The sequence below is a fragment of the Stylophora pistillata genome, chromosome 8 (genome assembly GCF_964205215.1).
Source record: "Stylophora pistillata chromosome 8, jaStyPist1.2, whole genome shotgun sequence".
Taxonomy (NCBI): Eukaryota; Metazoa; Cnidaria; class Anthozoa; order Scleractinia; family Pocilloporidae; genus Stylophora; species Stylophora pistillata.
This window is the reverse complement of record NC_142526.1, coordinates 32,265,080-32,287,382: the sequence shown is the minus strand read 5'-3', so window position 1 is coordinate 32,287,382 and position 22,303 is coordinate 32,265,080. Positions and strand designations below refer to the sequence as shown.

The window sequence follows — 22,303 nt, the reverse complement described above, 5'->3', positions numbered from 1 at the left end:
AGCGGCTTGTATTGCGTCATATAAGGAACCGCTCGACCAATCAGATTGCTGGAAACTCTTTGCTCAGCTCTGAAATTATACTAATTTTCTTTATTCTCATCACTTGTCTGCTTGATATTGTATTGATGTAGTTAAGAGAAATTCTGTCTTGATCACTGATGGGAGTGAAAGGGTTAACAAACTTACCTCCTGGCACAGCCTTTCCGCGTAACCCCAAGCTTCATAATGCACACAGTTGTTGGAAGAAAACGATGGATTTGTTTCGAAACATTGTTACATAAATTGCGTCTTCTTCTTTTCTTTATTTTCACAAAAACTCGATTGAAACCTGAGACTTTGCTCAAATGTTGAGCCAAAACGCGAAAACAGTGTTTGACCACAAAGTTGAAAGTCGTTCAAGCGTCGGCAAATCAAAATGGTGGACAAATGAATAGAGGCTTGGCCCTTTAATTCGTTTGCTAAGTCTATAGATTCCTTTCGAATCCTAGATGAATGATGGAAAGTACGGTGTACTTAGATACAGAAAATTACAAGACCTAGTCCAACAGCCCAGGGGAATTTATTGATATCAACGTGGATTACAAACGATCGTCTTTGAGCTCCCTTTATTTGATTTCTTTCTCTATATACAGTTTGCTGTCATTTAGCGTAAATGTGCCTTGTGCATTGGCGCTTCAAACCCCTGATACAAGGGAGCTACATCAAATAACGTCTTAATCTTGTCGCATAGCAACAAAATGGATTCAAAATCTGATCGAGTATTGTTGTAATCTATTCAGTCACGCTCGTTCCATTCTTAGAAAAAAAATTAGCGACGAGAAGACAATATTTCGGCTGATAACCATTCAATTTAAACATATTCTGTTGACATTACACGGAGCACGATTAGATTCCAAGAAGCACCGAGCTCCTAATTTCTCGCTTTTCGTCGTAAAACATAATAGGTAAACAACTGAGCTTGGAAACGAGGCTGCATGTCAGGAATTATAAATTGTGATCACGATCTCAATCTCATCTGGCCCAAACGTAATCAGTCGAACCCTGCTTACATATCATAGGAACTAATTCAAAACACTTTTCGTGAGAAAATTAGTTAGATGCAAGCCCTCAAAATGCGTTGCGAATGCCTTTGAAAATTTCTCGCCATCACTGTATGAGGTCAAAGAGACAAACCTTCCGTTCCTTCCTTGGTTCCTAACGTGTTAACTTAGATGTAGTCGAAGTTAACAAACTTACAGTGTAATAGGAATATTTTGGACCGTAGAAGTCTGATGTTTTAAATATCGCAGAGGTCTCTTCCGTGTCTGAATACTGTGAATAACGGCTGTTATTTGAGTATTTCGCGTTTAAATACTCTCCAGGAATGAATGCATATCTGTCCCGCAGACATCGGCAGTATTTGTATGCTACTCTTCGCAAATTACTCTGGAATTTCTTGGTAAATAACCAGAAAAAGAGAAAGTTGACGAAGCCTTGAGCACTGTTGCATACACCCTGAAATCAAATTAAACTGATCTTTGATAGATATCATTTCAAAAGAAAGATAACATGGATGAAACTACTGAAGAGTAATGATATATGCATGATATGCATGATATATGTTGATATATGCAAATTATACTGAAGAGTAAGTCGACCAATTCAATCATTTATTTCTTATTTATCAATCACCGAACCATTGTACGGCGCAATTCCAGAATTTCGATTACCTGAGCCACCATGGTATTCGACCTATTGTACTGTGTTAAATATAATAAGGTTTATTTCCAACACCAGAGACTCTTAGCCTGCGAGCAGGCCTGTGTTATTAGCAGAAAAGAATGGGGCCTAGGACAAAGCGAGCCCGTGAGAGGTCTGCACGGGGCTTAGCACTTATTAGTGCCAGATCCTCGGAAATCCCCTCCCTGATTCGTCTCAGATCTTCTCACAGGCGAAGAAACGAGCGTCCTGCGGGCTAAGACTCTTCCCACTCAATCAACTCACAAAAAGATACACCACACACTTACCTGAAAATAAATCAAAATTTCCTGAGCACCAAGTAATGATTGGGATTGGTGTACAGATGAAGCCAGGTAAATACAGAAACGAATCATACTCCAGGATCGCAAAAATAGAAAAATTATGGGAACAAGTGTTAGTTGTTTATCAGCCTTCCTTGCTTCTTCCAGAGAGCGGCATTGAGTCATTTTCACCTAATAAAATAAGCATAAAAGAAGTGTTTGTTATTGGCTGTGTGTGCTGAACTAATGACTGAGGCAACGTTCAACTGAAGTGAAATTATCATTTTTACCACCACGATTATTTTCAACAAGAGAAAAGACACATCTAGCTGCAGATGGTGTGACGAAGTCACGTCACATATCGTAACGCACTGATTGCGTGCTTGTCACGCACTGGTACAGTGAGCGGATTAGAAATAACAGTTGATGGCGATGAACAAGAGCGGCTATCAATTTGCCACAGCCGAAATACTATATCATACTATATCAGCCGAAAAAAATGTAACCTGAAATCGGTTATCATTTAGGTCCATCATACTTAAGTTTTCGTTCACGGCACCCCTTCACTTCAAAAGAACGATGAAGAAGATACCTCGACTAACACAAAAATTATAATGTTCCCCTTGAATTCCCAATATCTGATCATGAATTCTCTCCTCTAGCTGCTGCACATTTCCTTGTATATTATTTATGAGAATTTGGTGCTAGATCAAGATAAAACTCCTACCTGATAAATTTGAGTATTCTCATTACTAGTTTGTTGGATAATGTACAGATGTTATAGGGAGAAGTTACTTGTTAATCACTCCTGAGACTCGAAGAGTTACGATGAAGGGTGATGAGAAGGTAACAAAACATCACCTGAGAGGTATGGCCTGATTTGACACCAAATTCTCAGGTTTGAAATTAAGAGAGATTTGAGGTAGACAGGAAGGAGAATTGGTATTGATATCTCGGGTGAGAAATGATCTATTAAAAAACTGTCACTAAGAAATTCTAACAGTTTTGTTCTTGATGGCATCAGCAGCTCAGTATCAAAACAATCACCGCGAATGCACTTGATTACAATGACGTAGGTTCGGTCAATAGGTTTGTTGTTTACCTCTGTGCGGATATGACACTTCAGTAAGCCATAAAATATCAAGATAAGTACGAAGACTAATATCTCCCAAAATTTGTCTGTTACAAACATCCATATCACATCATCGTTGCCATGATCCCGTACTCGGATCCAACACCAACCAGAGCTGTAGATATCTCTGTCATTTCCAAGGGCGCCCCTCTCCCAGGCCAGAACTACAATAAACAATGGGACACCCCAAGCAATCACGTGGAAAAACCAAAGAAAATTATATGCAGGAGTTTGTCTCGCCACTGCTGCGTACAAATATATGGCCATGAAGAGAGTCCAGAAGAAGGAACAGAGATTCGCGGCGGTGGAGAGAAAACTCTGAGTGACACAGGCGGTGGAGTTTGCGTTTTCTGGTAGCAGTACTCCGAACATGTAACTTGCAGCTACAACACTGTCGGAGATGGAGATGTACACCAATATTTTTCTCGAACACGACCTCATATCCTTCCAGAAAATATATGTTACGATGATTAACAAGGCTCCTAGAAGCGATAAAAAGCACGTGATAGTCACTAAAGTTCGGTTAACGAGGGAATTTCCAATGTCTCCAAAGTTCAGTGCCGTGGTTGGCGTCTGAGATGTCGACGACGCTTCCATGTTTCTTCACTGCGTCGCTAACGAGAGGTATTTAAATTTTGATAATGACTCTTTGCATTAAAGGAATCACGCGCTAGCAACGTGACCTCTAAGGCGAACAGTGGGCGTGAAGGTACCGATCCTCCCTTTGATTGAGACGTGTCTATTTTTATCTGCGAAGTTTCGACTAATTTTAGGTTAGTTGGTTTTGAAGGTTATGCAATGAGTGGTTTCATAAATTGCCAATTTTGGCACTTAAGCAAGGTTTCAAACAGCCTTCTATTTGGTAATTCGACGTAAGAACCGGAAGTAGTACCCGTCCGCTTATTACACACCAAATATGGTAATGTAAGATTCTACAATGAAGTCCTTTCCCAAATTTGGTTAACTTTCCGTTTGTTTGTTGGTTTGCTTGCCTGCTTGTGTTTGTTTATTTCTGTGGCGCCACAGTTTCAGGGCTGACAAGCAAACGATTTTCAAGGAACGTGTCACATTAATAAGTAAATTATTGTATATTTTGGAGCGCGTGAAATATTTTACAATAATGTAAACAAAGACCGCAGTTTTCAATAGTACACAGGTAGTACAATGTTGTTAGTGGAGTTGAATGATAACCGTCAAATGGCTAAAACGTTAAGCCGTTAGGCGAAAAAATTGACAAATTTAACCTATAGTCGCGAACGTGTAGTAAACGTGGTGCATAAAACTTTGGATTCAGTCGTGAAGACTTAAAAATTTTCGATTTATCTATTTCATTACTCCTGCGTGTTATTGTTTGCTTTTCATGTTTGCCTTCAATATTGATGCGCTGACGCATACTTGACGTTTGACCGCTAAAACTAATAACGACTTTCTTACTGTGTCCATTACATTCAGTAATGGGGAATCCCCAATGCTCATAGGGACACCTAACTTAAACTATCTAAAATGAATATATAATCGACATAGTTCTGAATGATATTTTCAAACAATATACAGGAAAACCCGGTGAGAAAATTAATTAAAATTATGAATTGCAAAGTTGCAGCCATGCACTACATCCATCTAAGATTTTACTTAATTCAAGCTTGCGTACCTGGGTCTCAAACTGCTTGAGACTGACGGTCGATCTTTCTTTATTTGATAACTTGCTCCAGAGTCTTGGGCCTAGAGTGTTAAATCTTGGTGGATAAAAATCTCTCTCCCGTAAACTGTAAGTGCGGCTGTTAGTCAAAAACATATTACAAATAGTCCGCGAGCACAAATTATGTTTAAACTTATACATTAAAATACATATGTCTTGCAGTCTCCTATTATACAATGTTGGTAGCTTGGCTTTGTCTAACAGTCGCTGGTAGCGGCTGATGGCTAAAGATAGGCTCGATTACCAGTCGCTTCTCTGGAACCGGAGCCCGCGTTCCTCGGGCCGGACTCGAGAGAGCGGCGGAAATCGAGCCCATCTTAAAGCCACGAGTTTGTTTTTACACCCATACTCTCTACATCTACTTTTTCTCCTACTCAGATCAGTTGTAGATTTTTAAAGAAAAATTGTGGCTTATTGCCCCTTGGTTTTTTCTCTTTTTTTTGTCCTTTGCGTCAGAAAAGGGAAACCCCTTACTTTTAAACATCGTTATGCATATTCCCCATAATATTCTCCATACGGTTTTGGTAGAAATTACAATATGACTCGAATCCTGCGTTCTAATTGGCTCCCTGAGTAAGCAAGATGGGCCTATCTTGCCCGCTTTGATCCCACGCATGTACGCAAGACAAAAAGCAATCTCGTTCCCAGATTCTCACATCCCCTGGGAACGAGATTGGACAAACAGGGCGTAAGGCAGACTTACAAAACACGTTCATAACTCAAAGAAAATGTCGGACAATTAAGTCGCAAAAAGCGGCAGAAGACAGTTAAAACAAAGAGAAAAAAATAAACTGACCCTCATGGGTTTATTGTATGACCAACACAGTTGGCTTTCTTTCCCGGATCTCGAAATAAACAAATCATTCTTGATTCCTATTAAAGTGAAATCTTCTTTTTTAATATGATAAGTCCTTTATTGACTAAGCTTTTTCGGCCAAGATGGCTTGACATTAGCCCTGGGCATTTTTATGATCCGAGAACTCTTCCGGTATCCAGCCATCTTGACCACACCCTTGGTCAATAAAGCTTATATAAACTATGTTTTTAATTGAGTCTTTTTAACTTAACACGGAGTAGGTATCTTTTTGCGATTCAGTACCATAAAAAAAAAAAATGACAATCTAATTTCCTTCTCCTGATTTCTTTGTATCACCCCATTAAATTTTTGTTTCATCCAGACAAAAAGGCAACAAACATTTCAAGCTTCACAGAGTGAGTTATGGTAATTAAGATATTTATCAGATACGGTCTTGATTTTATGTTAAATGAGTTAATTACAGAGTGAAGAAACGTATGCTCAAAATATTTTTCAGCCCGCTAGTCAGGTTATGATATACCACCAAGAAAAAAAGGTAAGCAGCTTAATAAAATACATTTAGCTGAACCAAGAAGTAAGACTAAAGTAATTTGAATTCTAAATCTTAGAGTTTAACCCAACAATTTTAAGAGGTTCTCAATGATGCGATGGTTTTTACGGCTACGGCTAACCTATCGAGACCCTCTGTTGTGATCACAATCAAACTAATATCAAAGGTTCCCAAAACTTGCTCTAGAACCTCAGTTGTTTTGACTGAATACTCAATTCACAAACTATTTTGTCTTCTTGAAATTTCTGGCGAAACGTTGTTGGATCCCATAAATTCTCGCACACCCACATCTTTTGAAATCTTTTATCTAGTTAAGGTAAACCACCTCAGATTTAGTTCATGCTGACTGAAAGAAGCGGATACAAATTGGCAATGATTTATCTAAAACGCCAGTTAGAGATAGTCCACATGGTACATCCTTGCACAGTGTGTTCAGGATAAATTAAATTCCGTTCGGAAAGAAAAATTTACAGTGAAACATAGTTCGATAAATCATCTCATAGCTCAAACTTTGATAACCTAACATTAGTATTTATATTCTTTACACTGTTCTCCTCACATTTCTAATGGTTCTGCCGATGAAAACTTGATTTGTTTTATAGTCAGGCACTTTTTAAATCGACGGTCATTTCCTTTGTCCGCGTGACCTTTTTATTTGATTCGAAGGTGATAGGGAGAGGAGAAATCTGGAGTCAGTCATTTTTAAGGTTTATAGTTTAAGTGTAAATGGACCCTTTGCGCGTAAAATAAAAGAAATAGCACCAAATATAACTAGTTTTTTGTGTCATATGCGTTATTAATTGCTTGGGCATACATTAGTTGGATTTTGAGTAGAAGACTGACTAAGGACATGAGGGTGATTTTTAAATTAAGTTGAAGCAAAAGGACTAAATCAAAGAATCTATTAGAATTAGCGTCACGGCTTGGTGAATTTTAGCATAATCACGATTGAAATCGCTAAATGTAAAAAAAAAAATGGTCTCATTGTATTCCATTTTCAGTCCAGTGCATTCTGTTGCATATTTATGAAGTAGTTTCATACTGCGTGACTCCACGATTCGGGTTGTAAAATACCGGTAGCTTGAGTGGTCGGTTCAAAAAAATTGGATTGAGGATGGAGGGTAGGGAGGGAAGGGGCAAAAATGAAATTTTACGCCAGCCAATGCGCAACAAGGGCGACAGATTTCCCTTCCACCTCCCCCTTCCCCAACGCTCAATTTCCTTTCAAATCCCCCCGGCTGACGACTGCGGCTCGGCACTAGCGAAAACTAAAAAAGAACAGCAACGCGAAGGAAGACGTCGATTAAAAAAATGAATCTGTATATTTAGTTAGGACTTCGCGAATGGCTGAACGTGTTTACCGTCTGTTGTCACGGCGCCTCACCTCAACTTTATCATAATACATGTGAGCGGCCGTGGAGTTTCAAATGGAAAGTTTTCACGAATGACTTGCAGGCAGGAGTTCCGTTCTCAGGTCACGCAAATTCTAGTGATTTCACGCTTTTGCAGAGGACAGCTAAGAAATGTATAAAGTTTGAAAACGTACGTGCTGAGCTACTGTCTGATCTTTTGTTTTGCCACGTCCTCGTTGCCTCGTAATTGTTTCCGTCGCCGTCGTGGTTTGCAATTTTTTATTAACGAAAAACTGGCTCATTAATGATTACAGCTTACCATTAGCGAGACGGGGCTAACAAATAAAAAATCCCTCAACTCGGTAGAAATTAAAACCTGTAGAGTATCGCAAATTAACAACCAGCATAGAGCATTTATTATGAGTTAGACTCCATTTCCATAAAAGAAAACAAGGAAGAATGATTTATGAATAAACATCCAAACTTCTTTTTCATGATAATTCGGTTTTATCAACTAAGTTGAAATTGTAAATTGGCCACCTTAAAGAGTTAAAAAGCTGACGTTTCCGGAGCGTTAGCCCCTTGTCAGAGCTAATGGAGAAATTGCAGGTTGTGTGTGTGTTTATATGCAAAAAGTGGAGCTACGCTATTGGTAGGAAGCATGGTGACGAGACAAACAAGAATGATGAATTGGAAGAATGAAAAGCGTTCCTTGATACCTATGAGATTAAGAGTGCCAATTTGAAAGATAAATTTTTGTTTAAGAGTTTTGCGGCTTTCCTAGCTACCTAAATGTAAGAAAAGACCGCAGACTGCTATATGCCGCTTAGAATGATTAAGTAGATTAAAGTGTCTAGCGACTGGTTTTGATGCGTCGCGAAGGTGTTCTCGGAATCGTTCACCTAATCGTCTTCCTATTTCGCCGATGTATATCTGTTTGCAATAAATGCAAGTTATGCAATAGATGACATTGGCGGAGATGTACATGAAGGGATCGTTTGGGTCCCGATATTTTCTCAGCGTTGTGAATGAAAGGACAAGCTTTGCATTGTGCGCGAGAGCATTTAAAATTTCCGGGTTCCGGCCGGGGTCATTAGTTTGAAATGAACTTCTGACTAAAAAGTTGCCCACGTTTTTGTCACATTTGAATAAAATAAGTGGAGATTACGAAAAGATAGTGCCAGTGTCTAGATCGTTTTGAAGTAATTTAAAGTTTCTAAGAATAACGAATTTAACTGCGTGGTTAAGGTGAAACGTGAGAGCGAATGGAATGCGGTCCCCTTTATTTTTTTGATGAGTTTGATCGGAGGGTGAACGCTTATTTCGGAAGAAATGAAAGTTTGAGGATAACGCTCATTAACAAATCCAGGAAAGCTTACAGTTGGGTTAAGTTTGGAAGTGTAGTCTGGTGCAATTTTTGTCGTGGATTGATTTTTTATAATTTTGAATATTTCCAAACCCTTCTGTCGTCGGAACAAGCTTGTTGAGCATCCTTTTGCGAGGGACAACCTCTCCGGCAATCTTCCTCCCGAGTTTTTTTAGCCGTAAAAATCTTTGTGAAAAGTTTATGGTCACAGATGCTATTGGCATGTTTAGGACTTTTTGAAACACTGAGGTTAAAACACGATTCTATCTGTTTTGGAGAGAACAAGTAAAATCTTTCAAAGAGAAAACTTCTCTCCGACAGCAGATATTGTCGAATAAACAAGTTGTTAAAAGTTAATACTAATTGTAATTATTTTTCTACCGGTCCACCGTTACTTTCAATTTCGGTTAAAAAATAAATTGAAAAAATTTTCAAATACGTCATTAGAGCACTAAACTATAAAAACAGAAATGGGTAGGAGAATGGGAGAGTTTGAGAAATATTGCACTGTGTGGATAGCACGAAAAAAAAAAAGTTTGCAAGAAAAAGAGCGAAAACGGTAAGATAGTCGAATTTTCTAAATGACAAGCAATTTTTAAGTTTTGGCTCTTGTTAAAGAACAAAAGTTACCCACATACAAAAAGTTAACGAAAAAGAACTACAACTGTGAAATATGTACAAACTTATCAGTTGCTTTTACTAAAAGATTAATGCAAAGGAACAATAGACGACCCATGCTAATTTATTTTTAATAGTTTGGACGAATGCTTTTACACGAAAACTCTTTGTAAAGAAACACTTCAAAAACCAGCCCTTTAGAGTCTTTTTAGCTGTTTTTCACCCACGCTGCGTTTTATGGCGTTTTAAAAGCAAGCGTGAAAATGTTCGAGCGCATTCTAAGACCTCTTCATGTCGCGCAGCTGGAAGGCAAATGAAAAGAAAATAATATCTCGGATCAAATAACGATCACTTTAATATATTGTTTTGTCTTCCATTTGGACACATTTCGCACTCAAATTAAACAAAAAGGAAGCTGGAATACGCACAGCTGGCATTAGAGTATAGGCTGTCAGTGTGATTTCATCTGGTAACCTCTTCAGTGGAATGGAAGAACTACAAAGAGCGCAGACAAATGTATTATCTACCTAATAATTGTTGAGTCACCTTGGGAAATATTCCCAAATTTGGAAAACCATACGTAAGATTCAATCATTTTTTTTTCTTAAGTTTAATTCAAGCTGTGAAATTTACTCGCTGCTGTTACAAAAAGCAAAATATAAGTGCTCGCCCTACCAGAGGACATAAAAAGCTGTCCGTAGATAAAGAAAAAAAGTATTCGAATAAAAGCTGATAAAGGGGGATAAGTTTGTAAAGAAACTGCTGCGTTGGTGGGGGAGTATCACAAGGTAATTTTAGTTTTAGCAACTGAGTTGATAATGCAAACTGGCCACCATAAAGAATTTAAAAGCCGACGTTTCGAGCATCAGCTCTCTGTCATTCGCTCTCTGACGAAGGGCTAACACTCGAAACGTCGACTTTTAAACTCTTTACGGTGCCATTCCAAGTTACATTGTCAACTCAGTTGAAAAAACCAAAATAACCTTGTAAAAAATATTTGGATGATGATGAGCACACAAATCTTCGCGAAAATATGCTTGCATATTTGTTGTTGAATGTTATTAGATGCGGTTACTAGACGCTCCAAGGGAGCAACAGGACTAAGAAATTATTTAATTTTTTTAATTCTCGAGTTTTCTTGCACATCAAACAGACGCACTTTACCGAATCCTCTCAGAGAGCTCATGCCAGTCTACCAGGCACCCAGCGAGACAGGGCTGTACTATTAGAAAAACTTTCATTACAATTAAAACTTTCATTCGTAAATCTAACGTCAAAGAAATGATTAGTTTCTGCGTCTAATAAAACGTATAATGTTAAATTAGAGTGGCATCTGACAAGAAAAGAAAAAGTGCTAAATGTTTACACAAGAACAAATACAATTCCGTGCGAATATCGCCTCAAAGCCAAATCAGTTTTTCAAAGCTCTCGACGCAGAATTAGACCACAGTTGGCATGCGTTGCGTGAAGTGCACTTAGTTTCCCTTTTTTTCAGACAAATTTTCACTGAATTTCATCATAATTTACATTTGAAATGAGGACCAATGTGTTGAATTGCAACGGAGAACTTTTGCAGACAGATTCAAAGTACTCGACTTGCCCTCTGTAAAGTACGAAATGAAACAAATTATAGCCTTGTCAATTTGGCATCTCATTTATTCCTGTTACCAGGCTATGGTTTTAAATGGATGCTATTTCAGTTAAGTTAAGCGCAGGTGTCAGATTTAATCATTTTAAAACACTTCCTTAGCTTTCTGTTGGCGGTACTCGTTTGCAGAATTTCGTTTTGCGGGTGAAACTCTGTGGTTGTTTCTAAGGTATGGTCGAGAAATCTTTATACGATGCTTTATGATCAAAGATACTATTTATTAAGATTGGAACTGAGATCTAGAGCTTTAAGGCAGACTCTGTCGTTAGTAGTGAAAACAAACAAACAAACAAAGCGTTTCGCCTGCACCAAACCCGTTTCTCTTCGAAGATAAATTATTCAATCATCATTTTCCTTAAATTTCTTTAAGTTACTTCGTAATTAATTTTAATATTTCGGGATCTGAAAAATTAGCTGGTTAATCAGTAAAATGAACACTCGCGGTGGAGAAATGTAACTGGAAAAATTATCAGCTATTGTGTTGGCTTTAAGACTACATGAGACAGTCACTCCTTACCTAGCTTGAACTAAGAGCCTCAAGCTATAAAGGTTTTCAGTGCTCTTCAGCTTTCATCAGTTTTAGGTCTCTTACTGTACATTTTCAACAGCAGTAACGTCATACTAACGCATTCCCTTAAACGGTCGCGAAAACAGACTCGAGAATGGGAAAAAGAAATGGTTTTCTTTCCTTTTTTTGTTTCGAAGCCCTAACCAACGGACACTGCTCTTTTAATTCAATTTTGTTCTAAATGGTGTTCACACCTTTTTCGCTACAAATGAGTCTAAAACGTGGGTAGGCTGTAATCACATGACAGTATCTGTCGCGATATTAGTGTGTTTTCTGGGAGACAGTATTTCAGCGGTATCGATATGTCCAGTCCAGATTAAGGCGATGTATACGGTTTGGCGAAACTTCGGGCGTTTATCTCAAACATCATAAATGGCCATTCATGCCAAGGATCTTTCCAACGGTAACTGTACACTGCTTCTCTTTCGCAGACTTATCTGTGCGCCTTTGAAGGGTGTTCCCTTAACATATAACTCCGCGTCAATTGGTGAAGAACAACGATGATAAACGCTGAACAATCTCGTCTTGCCAACACAGTTTAATAGGTATAAAACCGCTGTTAAGAAGGAGGCCTTTATTCCTGAATATTCAAAGCAGCTCTGAGGGTCTCTTGGTCCGTTGCTTTTGTTTTTTTTTTTTTGTTTTTCCTGTTTTCTTTTTTTCATTTTTTTTTACAAAGACAATCAATTATGATAAAGGATGGCATAAGCAAAATGAAAGCGTTACTTATTATCATCTCTGATTAGCTTTATCGATATGTTGGCTTTGATAAATTATGGCGTATTAACTGCAAATGTGTTTCAGCAAAAATCAATCATGCGAAAAAAAAAAAAAAAGAACAAACTACAGTATAAATTGAATGGGACTCAGCAAAGTAAACAAAATTTAGATTGGAAAACGGAATTAATTGTTTCCATCACTGTTTTCGAAGTTCTGTTTCTCTTGTAAACTTAATAATATCATACACATACATACAGACATACATACTTTATTTAAGGTATCAAAGAAACTAACAACACTAATAATACCCTAAAAAGGAAGTTTAAGAGGTTAAACCTATGTAAATAAACTTCCCAAGAAATAAAATTTAAAAATGTATGCTTGTAATAAACTCTAAGATGGATAAAAACCTAAGAAATACGCATGTGTAATTTAAGAGCTGTTTTGAAACGTGTTAAGTTACCTATCTCAACGACATTGGCGGGCAGGTCATTCCATTCACGAATGATTTTAACAAAAAAAGAGTATTTATAACAATTACAGTTTGCCAATTTCACCTGCAGTTTGTAATTGTTGTTGGACTTAGTACGTTTTGAAGCAAACTCAAAAAAAAAAAAAGAAGCCTTTTAACTCCCAAGATCTCACTAGTAATTCTCCTTACTCTCTGCCTTGCAATTCAAATGATATTGTTTTGAGAATTTGGTCTTGGATCAACTAGGAATATCCCAATTGATATTTTCTTTATTCTCATTATTTGTCATGCTATTGTAAGGAGTAATTTTGTCTTGGTCACTCCTGCGAGCGAAAGGATTAAGACTGAACCGGGCTTTTTCTCGCACTTCCTTCTTCGTGATCTACGTGCAGCTGACTTCGGCCACTTTAAGATTCGTTTCGTGAATGACGCTTCTTTATCATGGAGTCCACGAATTCTATCCATTAAATATCAGACCCTTTGCGAGAGATGTTGAAATTTATCTCCAAGGACATCCTTATTTTGGTTCCTTAAAGTTTAATATGCGCAAATGCTGAGTTCCTTTGTTTCTCTGTTTGTTTGTTTGTTTGTTTTTTAATTCGTACAAAAATGAAATTAACTTTAATAAGAAGGCTGATAGTTTCGAAAGAAACTGTTTGGGGCTGCGTCGGTGGGGGTAACGAAATAATTTGGATATATCAACAAAGTTGAAATAGTAAATTGGCCACCTTAACGATTACAAAAGCTGACGTTTCGAGCGTTAGCCCTTCGTCGGAGCGAATAGAGGAATTGTAGGTTGTGTGTGCTTTTAAAGGGAGAAAATGGAGCTACGTTATTGGTGGGAACATGGCAACGAGAAAAGCAAGAATAAATTAGTGGAATGAAAAGCGTTCGTTGATCCCTGTGGGATTTAGACTGCCGGTTTGAAAGATGAGCTTTTGTTCAAGATTTTTACGGCTTTCCCTGCCACCTAAGTGTAAGGAAAGACCGCAGATTGCCATATGTTGCTTAGAATGATTAGGTAAATTAAAATGTCTAGCGACTGGTTTCGATGTGTCCTTGTCATTCCTTTCCACGTCTCGAGGGTGTTCTCGGAATCGGTCACCTAGTCTTCTGCCTGTTTCGCCGATGTATATCTTTTTGCAATAAGTGCAAGTTATGCAATAGATTACATTGGCGGAGGTGCGCGTGAAGTGATTGGTGATCTTAATGGATCGTTTAGGCCCCGATATTTTATCAGTGTTGTGAATGAAAGGACACGTTTTGCATCGTGCACGAGCGCATTTAACTAATTTATTCTTGTTTTTCTCGTTGCCATGTTCACACCAATAACGTAGCTCCATTTTCTGCCTTTAAAAGCACACACAACCCACAATTCCTCTATTCGCTCCGACTAAGGGCTAACGCTCGAAACGTCAGCTTTTGTAATCGTTACGGTGGCCAATTTACCATTTCAACTTTGTTGATATATCCAAATTATTTAATAAGAAGTAACTGATGCTTGAAAATATGATTCGAACTTGTTCCCGTTTACTTCGTGCCAATTAATTTTTTTTTCTTTTTCAAAGTTTACAGAGGTAAGGCTGATGGCAATGGCTTGGCATTGGTTTGTTACGTACTTTATGATCAGCTGGAGCATTGCACAAGCCAACACACAAGAAAATATCGTTTTTCAAGCAAATTATGAGGATCTAAACAGGGGCTGTTGGGAAGGAAGCTTTGTTTTAAACGAGTGTGAAGAACGTTGTGAATGTCGAAATGGGGAACTTGTCAACTGTTACCGTGTGAGGAAGGATTTCATTAAAATGGACATCCTTGAAAGACGTCGTTTTCTCGACGCCTACAAAATCGTTTCAACGTATCCTAGTTTCAGAAAAGACTACAGAGGAGTAGTCGCTTATCATATCATGTACACCCCTACTGAATTGCTTCACGAAGGCCCGGAAATCTTCCTACCCTGGCATCGGTGGTGGTTAGTTGAGTTTGAAAATCTGCTGCGCCGTGTTGACTGTCGCGTAACCATCCCTTATTGGAACTGGAGTCGAGTCGCCAACCACTGGTGGGGAGGGTTTGGTAAAGAGGACTTCTGGAGCCCAGGCGCGCACGGGCTGGGCGGCGATGGAACAACTCCAAATTTGTGCGTTGTCGATGGACCGTTTAGCGGGGACAAATGGAGCCTGCTGAAAATTGGGGGAGGAGGATGTTTAAAGAGGAATTTCAGTTACCTTCATCTCACCGGAGATAAAGAACATATGAAGAGCACTTTAGCTCTGCCTGTAGAAGAGTTTCTGGAATTTGAAGAAATACTACGAGAAATTTACCATAACGAAATACACTGGTATGTCGGCGGAACCATGTTTACAACCGAAGCTGCAAACGCGCCTGAAGTAGTCCCTCATCATTCCTTCCTGGACAAAATTTGGCTCGAGTGGCAGAAGAAAGGCAAAGAATACAAGAATGTGTTCTTTTACGACGTTCCACGGAAGTTCCCAAAGACAAACTACTACGGTTGGCAATGGCTTGACTCCGATAACCTTCCTGATCAAGTGAAAGTTATGTACGAAGATTGACCGACGGATACGTAACCATAAGTTAGATAGAGTCTATACAAGTGTACAGGGGTCCGTTATTATTTATCACCGGGGAGGGGAGGGGGTGGAGAATTCTGGGATCATATGCTTTTAGGGGGGAACAGAGGGGTGATCAGTCGTCGCCAACATAATAAGAAGGAAGGGACTATAGAACATTGACCTCCAATTAACTGCCAATGATGGGAACATTGAGAGACTCGTGGAGGGATCAGGAAAAATTTATTGTGACACAACCGGAAATCCTCTAACCCACCCAAATGTGCTGGCATGACATTAAATTCAATAATAAAACTATAGATAGCATTAAACTCAATAAATAAAAAACAAGATAAAAGTTTTGCGCTAGATACCTCCATTTCTATACTACTTGCTTATTTTGAGAGAAATATAAGTTGTTTTTGGATACTGTTAAGGCAATTCCTTTTTAATTTAGTGACGAAAGTTATTCGGAATGGTAATGGTTTTTCTCTTATTTACATTGTGATTGGTCCAGGAAACTCACACCAATCTTTCAACCAATCAGTGAAGCAAAACTAGAACCAACCACGACTGGTCACGTCAATTTCCCGCGCTTTTTTTAACTTTGCGTTCTCATTGGGTCTTTCGTGTTTATTCCTCTCTTATTTATCCCCACTTTTACACTGGTGGTCAGATAAGAAACTTTTCGTTTCAATCTCGCAAGAAACTAACGTCAACTGGAACTATCAGCATTACTTCTCTGTTTGAAAGAGCTTCACTGATCAAATAAATCACAAGCGAGAACTAAAACACCATATTTTGAGGTAACCAAACACGTAGAAATGAAACTACGGTTACATCTTTTTTTCTCGGTTATTCTATTTGAAGTTTTGCGTTCAGTTTTCCTAGATGCCGCTCTAAGGAAAATGAGATCAAGTCAAAGCCGGAGTGTAAGGCCTTTTTACCCCGCTCTCTCTCCATAATAGAGAGATTAAGCACCACGTATTTTTTTCCCGCGAACGGCAGAGGGTTTGCCGTTTCTACTCGAGGACATTTTTCACGTCTGTAGGGAACGCGAAAACGTGAGTATTTGCAGCCAATTTTTACCGACTATTTCTACATTTTGATCGCTTGCTTTTATAGCTAAGCTGCGTTTATCATCTTACTTCGATATGAACTGCTTGTAAAGCTAATAGAGTTCAAATTCAAGCGGAAAATACATTACTTCTTTGTATCCATTTTTCTAGTCGCAGTGAGTGGAGAACGAGAACACTTGTTCTGCCGTGTCGTCGGGAAGCTTAAACAGACGAACATCGCGGACGGAACGGCAAACGACAAGCCGACGTTCAGCGTTCGCCGTTTTTGTCTCTACATTTCCTAAGGCACTGACGAAGAGAATTTGTTTAAAAATCAAGAGCTCCTTCACTTGGTGGTCATTTCTTTTATTATAGAGACCTTAATGTGTGATTCAGTGGTAACTGTGTGTTGTTCCACCTCAAAGATATGCTAATACTGAGCTCATTACTCATTCAGTCATTCAGTCCCGTAAGAGTCAACCACCGTAACTGATATCTTTGGTTCGAAATCTTTCTTCCCGGGCATGGATGGTATTTGATTGAAGGTCTTGATTCAGTTGGAAAGTTTCCTGCGCCATTTTGATTATCGGGCAAACGCGCTTTACTGCGACTGGGGCCGAGTCGCTCAACACTAGAGAGATTTAGCACTGCGTTTACGTGAAACGGCAAACGTCACCTTGTCCTTTCACGTTTCACGCAAAATAGCGTGAACCTTGCTGCTTTAGCTTCGCGTGAGCTCACGTCATGGTGGATTTAAGGCGCCCTTGTATGACTTACAAGGAATAGTTTTAGTGTCCTTTTTCCGGCAATTAACCTCAACTCTATGGGAGAGAAAATCTTGTGTACGCAGCAAACACGAAACAGGTTACTTTCACGTAGAAACGGCTAAGCGCAACCGGCAGACGTGAAAAATGGCGGGAAAACAAGGTCACGCGGTCACTCTTGCCGTTCACGACTCACGTAAACGCGATGCTTAATCTCTCTACTGTTAGGAAGATACCAGTAACGAGGGCTTTTGGAGTGTGGGCCACTATGGACATGAAGGAAACGGAAGACAATCTGTGTTGTGAATGGACCGTCTAGAAAGGATAAATAGCGCCTACTTGATATCACTTAAGATGAAGAAAATTTGAAAAAAATAAGCTCTCATATTATAGTTTGTAAAGTGTACCACAATGAACTACATTGGTATCTGTTATGAGCCATGGAGGTGCCTGGCCTGCTAATGCCCCTGAGACCACAAGATCATCGTTAGCGGTAAGTTTCAGCTCTTTTACATCAAATCTTACACTCAGATTCTTGGGTTCCCACTGTTCTACTACAAAAGCCTGCAGGTAAGGCAGGCAGGCCTTGTCGGCAGGATGGGACAATATTCCTCACCAGTATTCATCATCTGATTCGTCATATTCACTGCTCTCATCCAACATAAATTCTTCCATGTCCCACAAGTCCCAGTCTGTTTCAGACAGGGAATTTAAGATCTTCTGCCTCAACAAGACAATTTGAAAATCTGTCACTATTTCTGTGGGTAGACTTTGCTTTCTTACCAAACAAGCTACCTCGCTGGAATTCAAAAGTCCAAATTCTTCACCTGTGAATGAGCTCCAAACGTACACCCTTGATGCCAGTTGACGCAATCTACATGTACTCTGACCAAACAACATTAGAATTAAGCTGACTCCAAATTTCTTAAGGTTCAGTAGTGCCACATCATTTGCTCTCCCCCAAGATGTGTATTCCAAAAGTTCTAGTAGGATTTCTTTGGTGGAAAAGTAACCTTTATCCACAAGTGGAGCAAGTTTGCTGCAAACTGCAGCCATGTCCTTTCGTCCAATCGCAGACCATGGAATGATTGATGCCAGAAGGGGAGAAATATATCTGGGATTCAAAAAAATTAGTTTGTAACCAAAGTATTACTGTTTTGCAAATGTTAAGTTATAAAACATTGAGCAGTTCTCTAAGGTTTCCCTCTGAGATAATTGTGGTACCAACTCCGATAAATTTCTTTCTTCAATTATTGGCACCAATAGTGAAAAATTGAGATCTTATCAATGCTGAGCAAAAAGATCATAGCTACCATGGAGATAAGATTGAAAAATGCACACCAAAAATGTTTCCCTTAATCAACAGTTGAGATTTAATAGCCTGTTAACCAGTGCATGAACAAAAGAAATGTAAAAAACACTCAAAAGGCTGTCAGAGAAAGCATTGCCTCTACATTGCTTTTGCTATTTCTATTCAATAGACTTAGGTATCTCCCATCCAGGAAATAGAAGAGAGAGGCTAAGAATGGAGCTAAACTAATAGAACTTAGTAATTTGGATATATCAACAAAGTTGAAATAGTAAATTGGCCACCGTAACGATTACAAAAGCTGATGAAACGTCAGCTTTTGTAATTGTTACGGTGGCCGATTTACTATTTCAACTTTGTTGATATATCCAAATTATTTCATTACCTCCACTGACGCAGCCCCAAACAGTTTCTTTAGAAACTATCAGCCTTTATTAATAGAACTTAGGGTTGTTAACTAGCTACTTGTGGGTGGAATTTTCATGGAATTCAATTTAAAGAAATATTTATCTACTCTTTACTCCCAAGAGTGACCAAGACAGAATTCCCCTTACAATATCAATAAAATATCAAGCAAAAAAGTGATGAAAATGAAACAGAAAAAAATATCAATTAAGGGATTAAAAGATGGTCTGAAACCAAATTCTACAAAATTTTTTATTTTATTATTTTTTTCATTTGAGGATTTGTACCAAGTACAGGAGCAGAAACAATAGGACATGGGTCCCCTACGAGGTTAAAGCTACAACAAACCCACCCATCCCACCCCAGGGGAGGACATCCATCACACAGTAATCTCGCGTGTGGGAAGTTAACGTCACCTACCACTAACCCTGCAGGTGATGGGACCTCCATTTATTCGTCCCTATCTGAGAAGACTAGAATATCTAACCATTTCTTGATGTTATAGAAAGGTAGCATATTCTTCTCATTTATTTTAAGACCTTGAGTGTTGGTCCGGCCAGGGCTCGAACCCTCAACCTCCCGCACAACAGTCCAGCGCTCTATCCATTGAGCTAACCGGGAGGCAGTTAACTTGTATGGCAGACAGTGAGGAGAATTACTAATGAGATCTTATGAGTTAAGGGTTAATAATTAAGCTCATTAAAAATGAAACGGCCTTGTTATCTTACCTCCCATCAGGTCCCAAGCCCCGCAAACTTGGATCTGCTCCATGATCAAGAAGAATCTTAGCAACTTTAAAGTTACCAGACTGCATGGCATAAAATAGAGCAGTTCTACTGTGAATTCCACAGTGGTCAATCTAGATTAGAAAAATAGAAAAACATAATTTTGTATTCGTCTGTAAATTTGACTTCATCACCTACATTTTCATATGCTTCAGACTCTATGATTGGTTCAATATTTATTTCTCATCAGCTTTTAGTGATATTTTGTGATTTGCTGTTGTGATAATTTTTAGTTTTCATGACCTGATACTCAGCCATTAAAGGTCATTTCATTAATACTGTGGTAGTTAAACCTATTCTTACATATACCAGAAAAATGCAAACAGTTCAGAAACACTAACATACCTTCACATTTTCAAATGATAACAAAAAGTGAACAGCTTCACTGATGTCATGATTGAAACAAGGTCCTTGCTCAATACCATCTCGCCATGGCAATGGACAACAAAGAGACATAAGGGGTGTGTTACCATGGCAATCACTAGCCATAAGATCAGCACCACTGTCGCATAAGGCCTGTGCCATACGTAAATCTTGCGATCTTAATAGTGTTGAATGTAGTGGAGTCTTCATTTCTATGTCTCTAACATCAACTTGAGCTCCATGGCCTAACAAAAACCAAGCCACATTTACCAGTTCTTCAACTAGGTCTGCTGTTTGTTTTATGCATTTTCCATTCAGAGATAAAGCATTGTATGTGGAGACAGCTTCTTTGGTTAGTAAACTGTTGTTGGTTGTAACAAGATTGTAAAAGTTCACCACACATTCCAGTGGTGATCTTCCTGGCCCCATGTATTCTGCACCACAAGTCTAAAGAGGAAAAACCAGCACTATTTTGTAAAAACCAAAAAAAGTAAAAAAACTGTCCATACAGAGAGAAAAATCCATGTACTTATTAACTGAGTGAAAGGGCTGGACAGAAAAATATTTGGTTTGAGGTCATGATGTATGGACCGAGCACAGTGAGGTCTGAGTGTCATGAATGAGAACCAAATATTTTCTTGTTTGGCCTGCGACCAAACTCAGTCAATAAGTTGGCTCACATCAACCCCTCTAAGACCTACACATGCCAGCTTTCACTACGGTATTCTGTTGGATTGTGTACCCAGGGCTGACCGGGTCATGTGATAATACAGTATTGGTATCCAGGCAACTCACCCCCTGGACAATTAGCCCCAGACAACTCGCCCCCGATCTTCAGACAACTAGCCCCCGATCTTCAGACAACTGGCCCCCAATATGAAAACACGTATGTTGCATTGGACAACTATATTTTTATGCACATAAAGTAATAATTTCTTGAAAGAAGAAGAAAGTTTGTTTTTTAAAGTATATTAAAAGACCGAGACTAACATTTGTAGTGATCGATTGTAATGATCATGTAAACACATGAAAGTGACCATTTTGTAATCCAACTATAACATTTGAAGTTAATGCTGTTTACGCAATCATTACAATAAATATCACTACAAATGTAAGTCTCGGTCTCATAATGTACATTAAAAAACAAACTTTTTTCTTCTTTCAAGAAATTATTAGTCAATGAGCATAAAAGTCTATTTGTCCAACATAACATAAATGATAAGTGTTTTCATATTGGGGGCCAGTTGTCTGAAGATCGGGGGCAAGTTGTCTGGGGCTAATTGTCCAGGGGGCGAGTTGTCTGACATTCACAGTATTATATTAGCTAAGGTTAAATTGTGCAAAAGAATCTTCCTTGAATTTCATTACCTCTGGAATTCTCAAATTTGGATCTGCACCTTAAATGAAAAAAATAAAGAATTTGAGCAAAATGAGGACAGAGGACAGATGACCTTGAAGTTGCTATATCATGACAGTCCTCGAAATAATACAAGTTGTTTTTTTTTAGTTATCGGAGCTTAAAGCATGATCTAAGTGCTGTTGCTATGGAAACAAATAAATTTGAAAATTGTAGTATGCCCGTGGAGGTAAGGGATCTTTCTACAAATTAGTCGCGTTAAGCTAAATAATATCGCGAACTGTAGCTTGTACCGAGCTGTTAAAAGTAACTGAAACCCGCCCAGAGCCCGTTGGAGAACATAGTTAACAAGGCAAGTTTAACTTGGCTTTGTCAATTTCTATAAGTAAACGGTACTGTCAGTCAATATTTGATGAAAGTAATAGTAACAATTGGCAGTTTTATGGAAGAGTTCCTCCGCAAAGTACAAATCTTACCTCTTTCTATTAATCGTCGCGCGATCTTCAAGTGAATCGGCATGGCTTCTCCATCCACCGCAGAATTTTCACCTGAAAGAACTATAAAAAGTGGAATCCTTTGGTAAAATCCCTCATCCAAGCACATTCCATAACGGCTTTCGATAAATTCTAGGGCTTCGTCAAAACGTCTCGACTCCAGAGCCCGAGTTAAAGGAGTTTCGTTAATTCCAAAAACAACATTAAATGGAACTGCGGCCGCCATGTTGATTTTGATTAAGAAAATAACCCATAATGC

At 38.7% G+C, this 22,303-nt stretch overlaps 3 protein-coding genes across 5 annotated transcripts; 1 reads left to right on the top strand and 2 right to left on the bottom strand.

The window, feature by feature from the left end:
- Window positions 1-588: 588 nt before the first annotated feature.
- LOC111329749 (G protein-coupled receptor 157) lies at window positions 589-3,729 on the bottom strand. Its single transcript, XM_022934517.2, has 3 exons — window positions 3,103-3,729; window positions 2,007-2,192; window positions 589-1,494 (listed from the first exon to the last, which is right to left on the bottom strand). Exons 1-3 carry the CDS (start codon window positions 3,727-3,729, stop codon window positions 1,195-1,197), a joined length of 1,113 nt encoding a protein of 370 aa, XP_022790252.1. The 3' UTR covers window positions 589-1,194.
- Window positions 3,615-15,936, top strand: LOC111329757 (uncharacterized). 3 transcript variants are annotated; one of them, XM_088729466.1, is made up of 3 exons: window positions 11,336-11,351; window positions 12,182-12,295; window positions 14,511-15,936. In XM_088729466.1, exon 3 carries the CDS (start codon window positions 14,529-14,531, stop codon window positions 15,510-15,512), a length of 984 nt encoding a protein of 327 aa, XP_088585592.1. In that variant the 5' UTR covers window positions 11,336-11,351; window positions 12,182-12,295; window positions 14,511-14,528; the 3' UTR covers window positions 15,513-15,936. The 3 variants fall into 3 exon arrangements, with proteins under 3 accessions (XP_088585590.1, XP_088585591.1, XP_088585592.1); XM_088729464.1 differs by lacking the exons at window positions 11,336-11,351; window positions 12,182-12,295 and adding an exon at window positions 3,615-3,756; XM_088729465.1 differs by lacking the exon at window positions 12,182-12,295 and having other exon boundaries at window positions 11,226-11,351.
- Window positions 15,937-17,695: 1,759 nt separating this feature from the next.
- On the bottom strand, window positions 17,696-22,294 carry LOC111328878 (uncharacterized). Its single transcript, XM_022933418.2, has 5 exons — window positions 22,027-22,294; window positions 21,562-21,590; window positions 20,176-20,640; window positions 19,774-19,904; window positions 17,696-18,445 (listed from the first exon to the last, which is right to left on the bottom strand). Exons 1-5 carry the CDS (start codon window positions 22,268-22,270, stop codon window positions 17,944-17,946), a joined length of 1,371 nt encoding a protein of 456 aa, XP_022789153.2. The 5' UTR covers window positions 22,271-22,294; the 3' UTR covers window positions 17,696-17,943.
- Window positions 22,295-22,303: the final 9 nt, after the last annotated feature.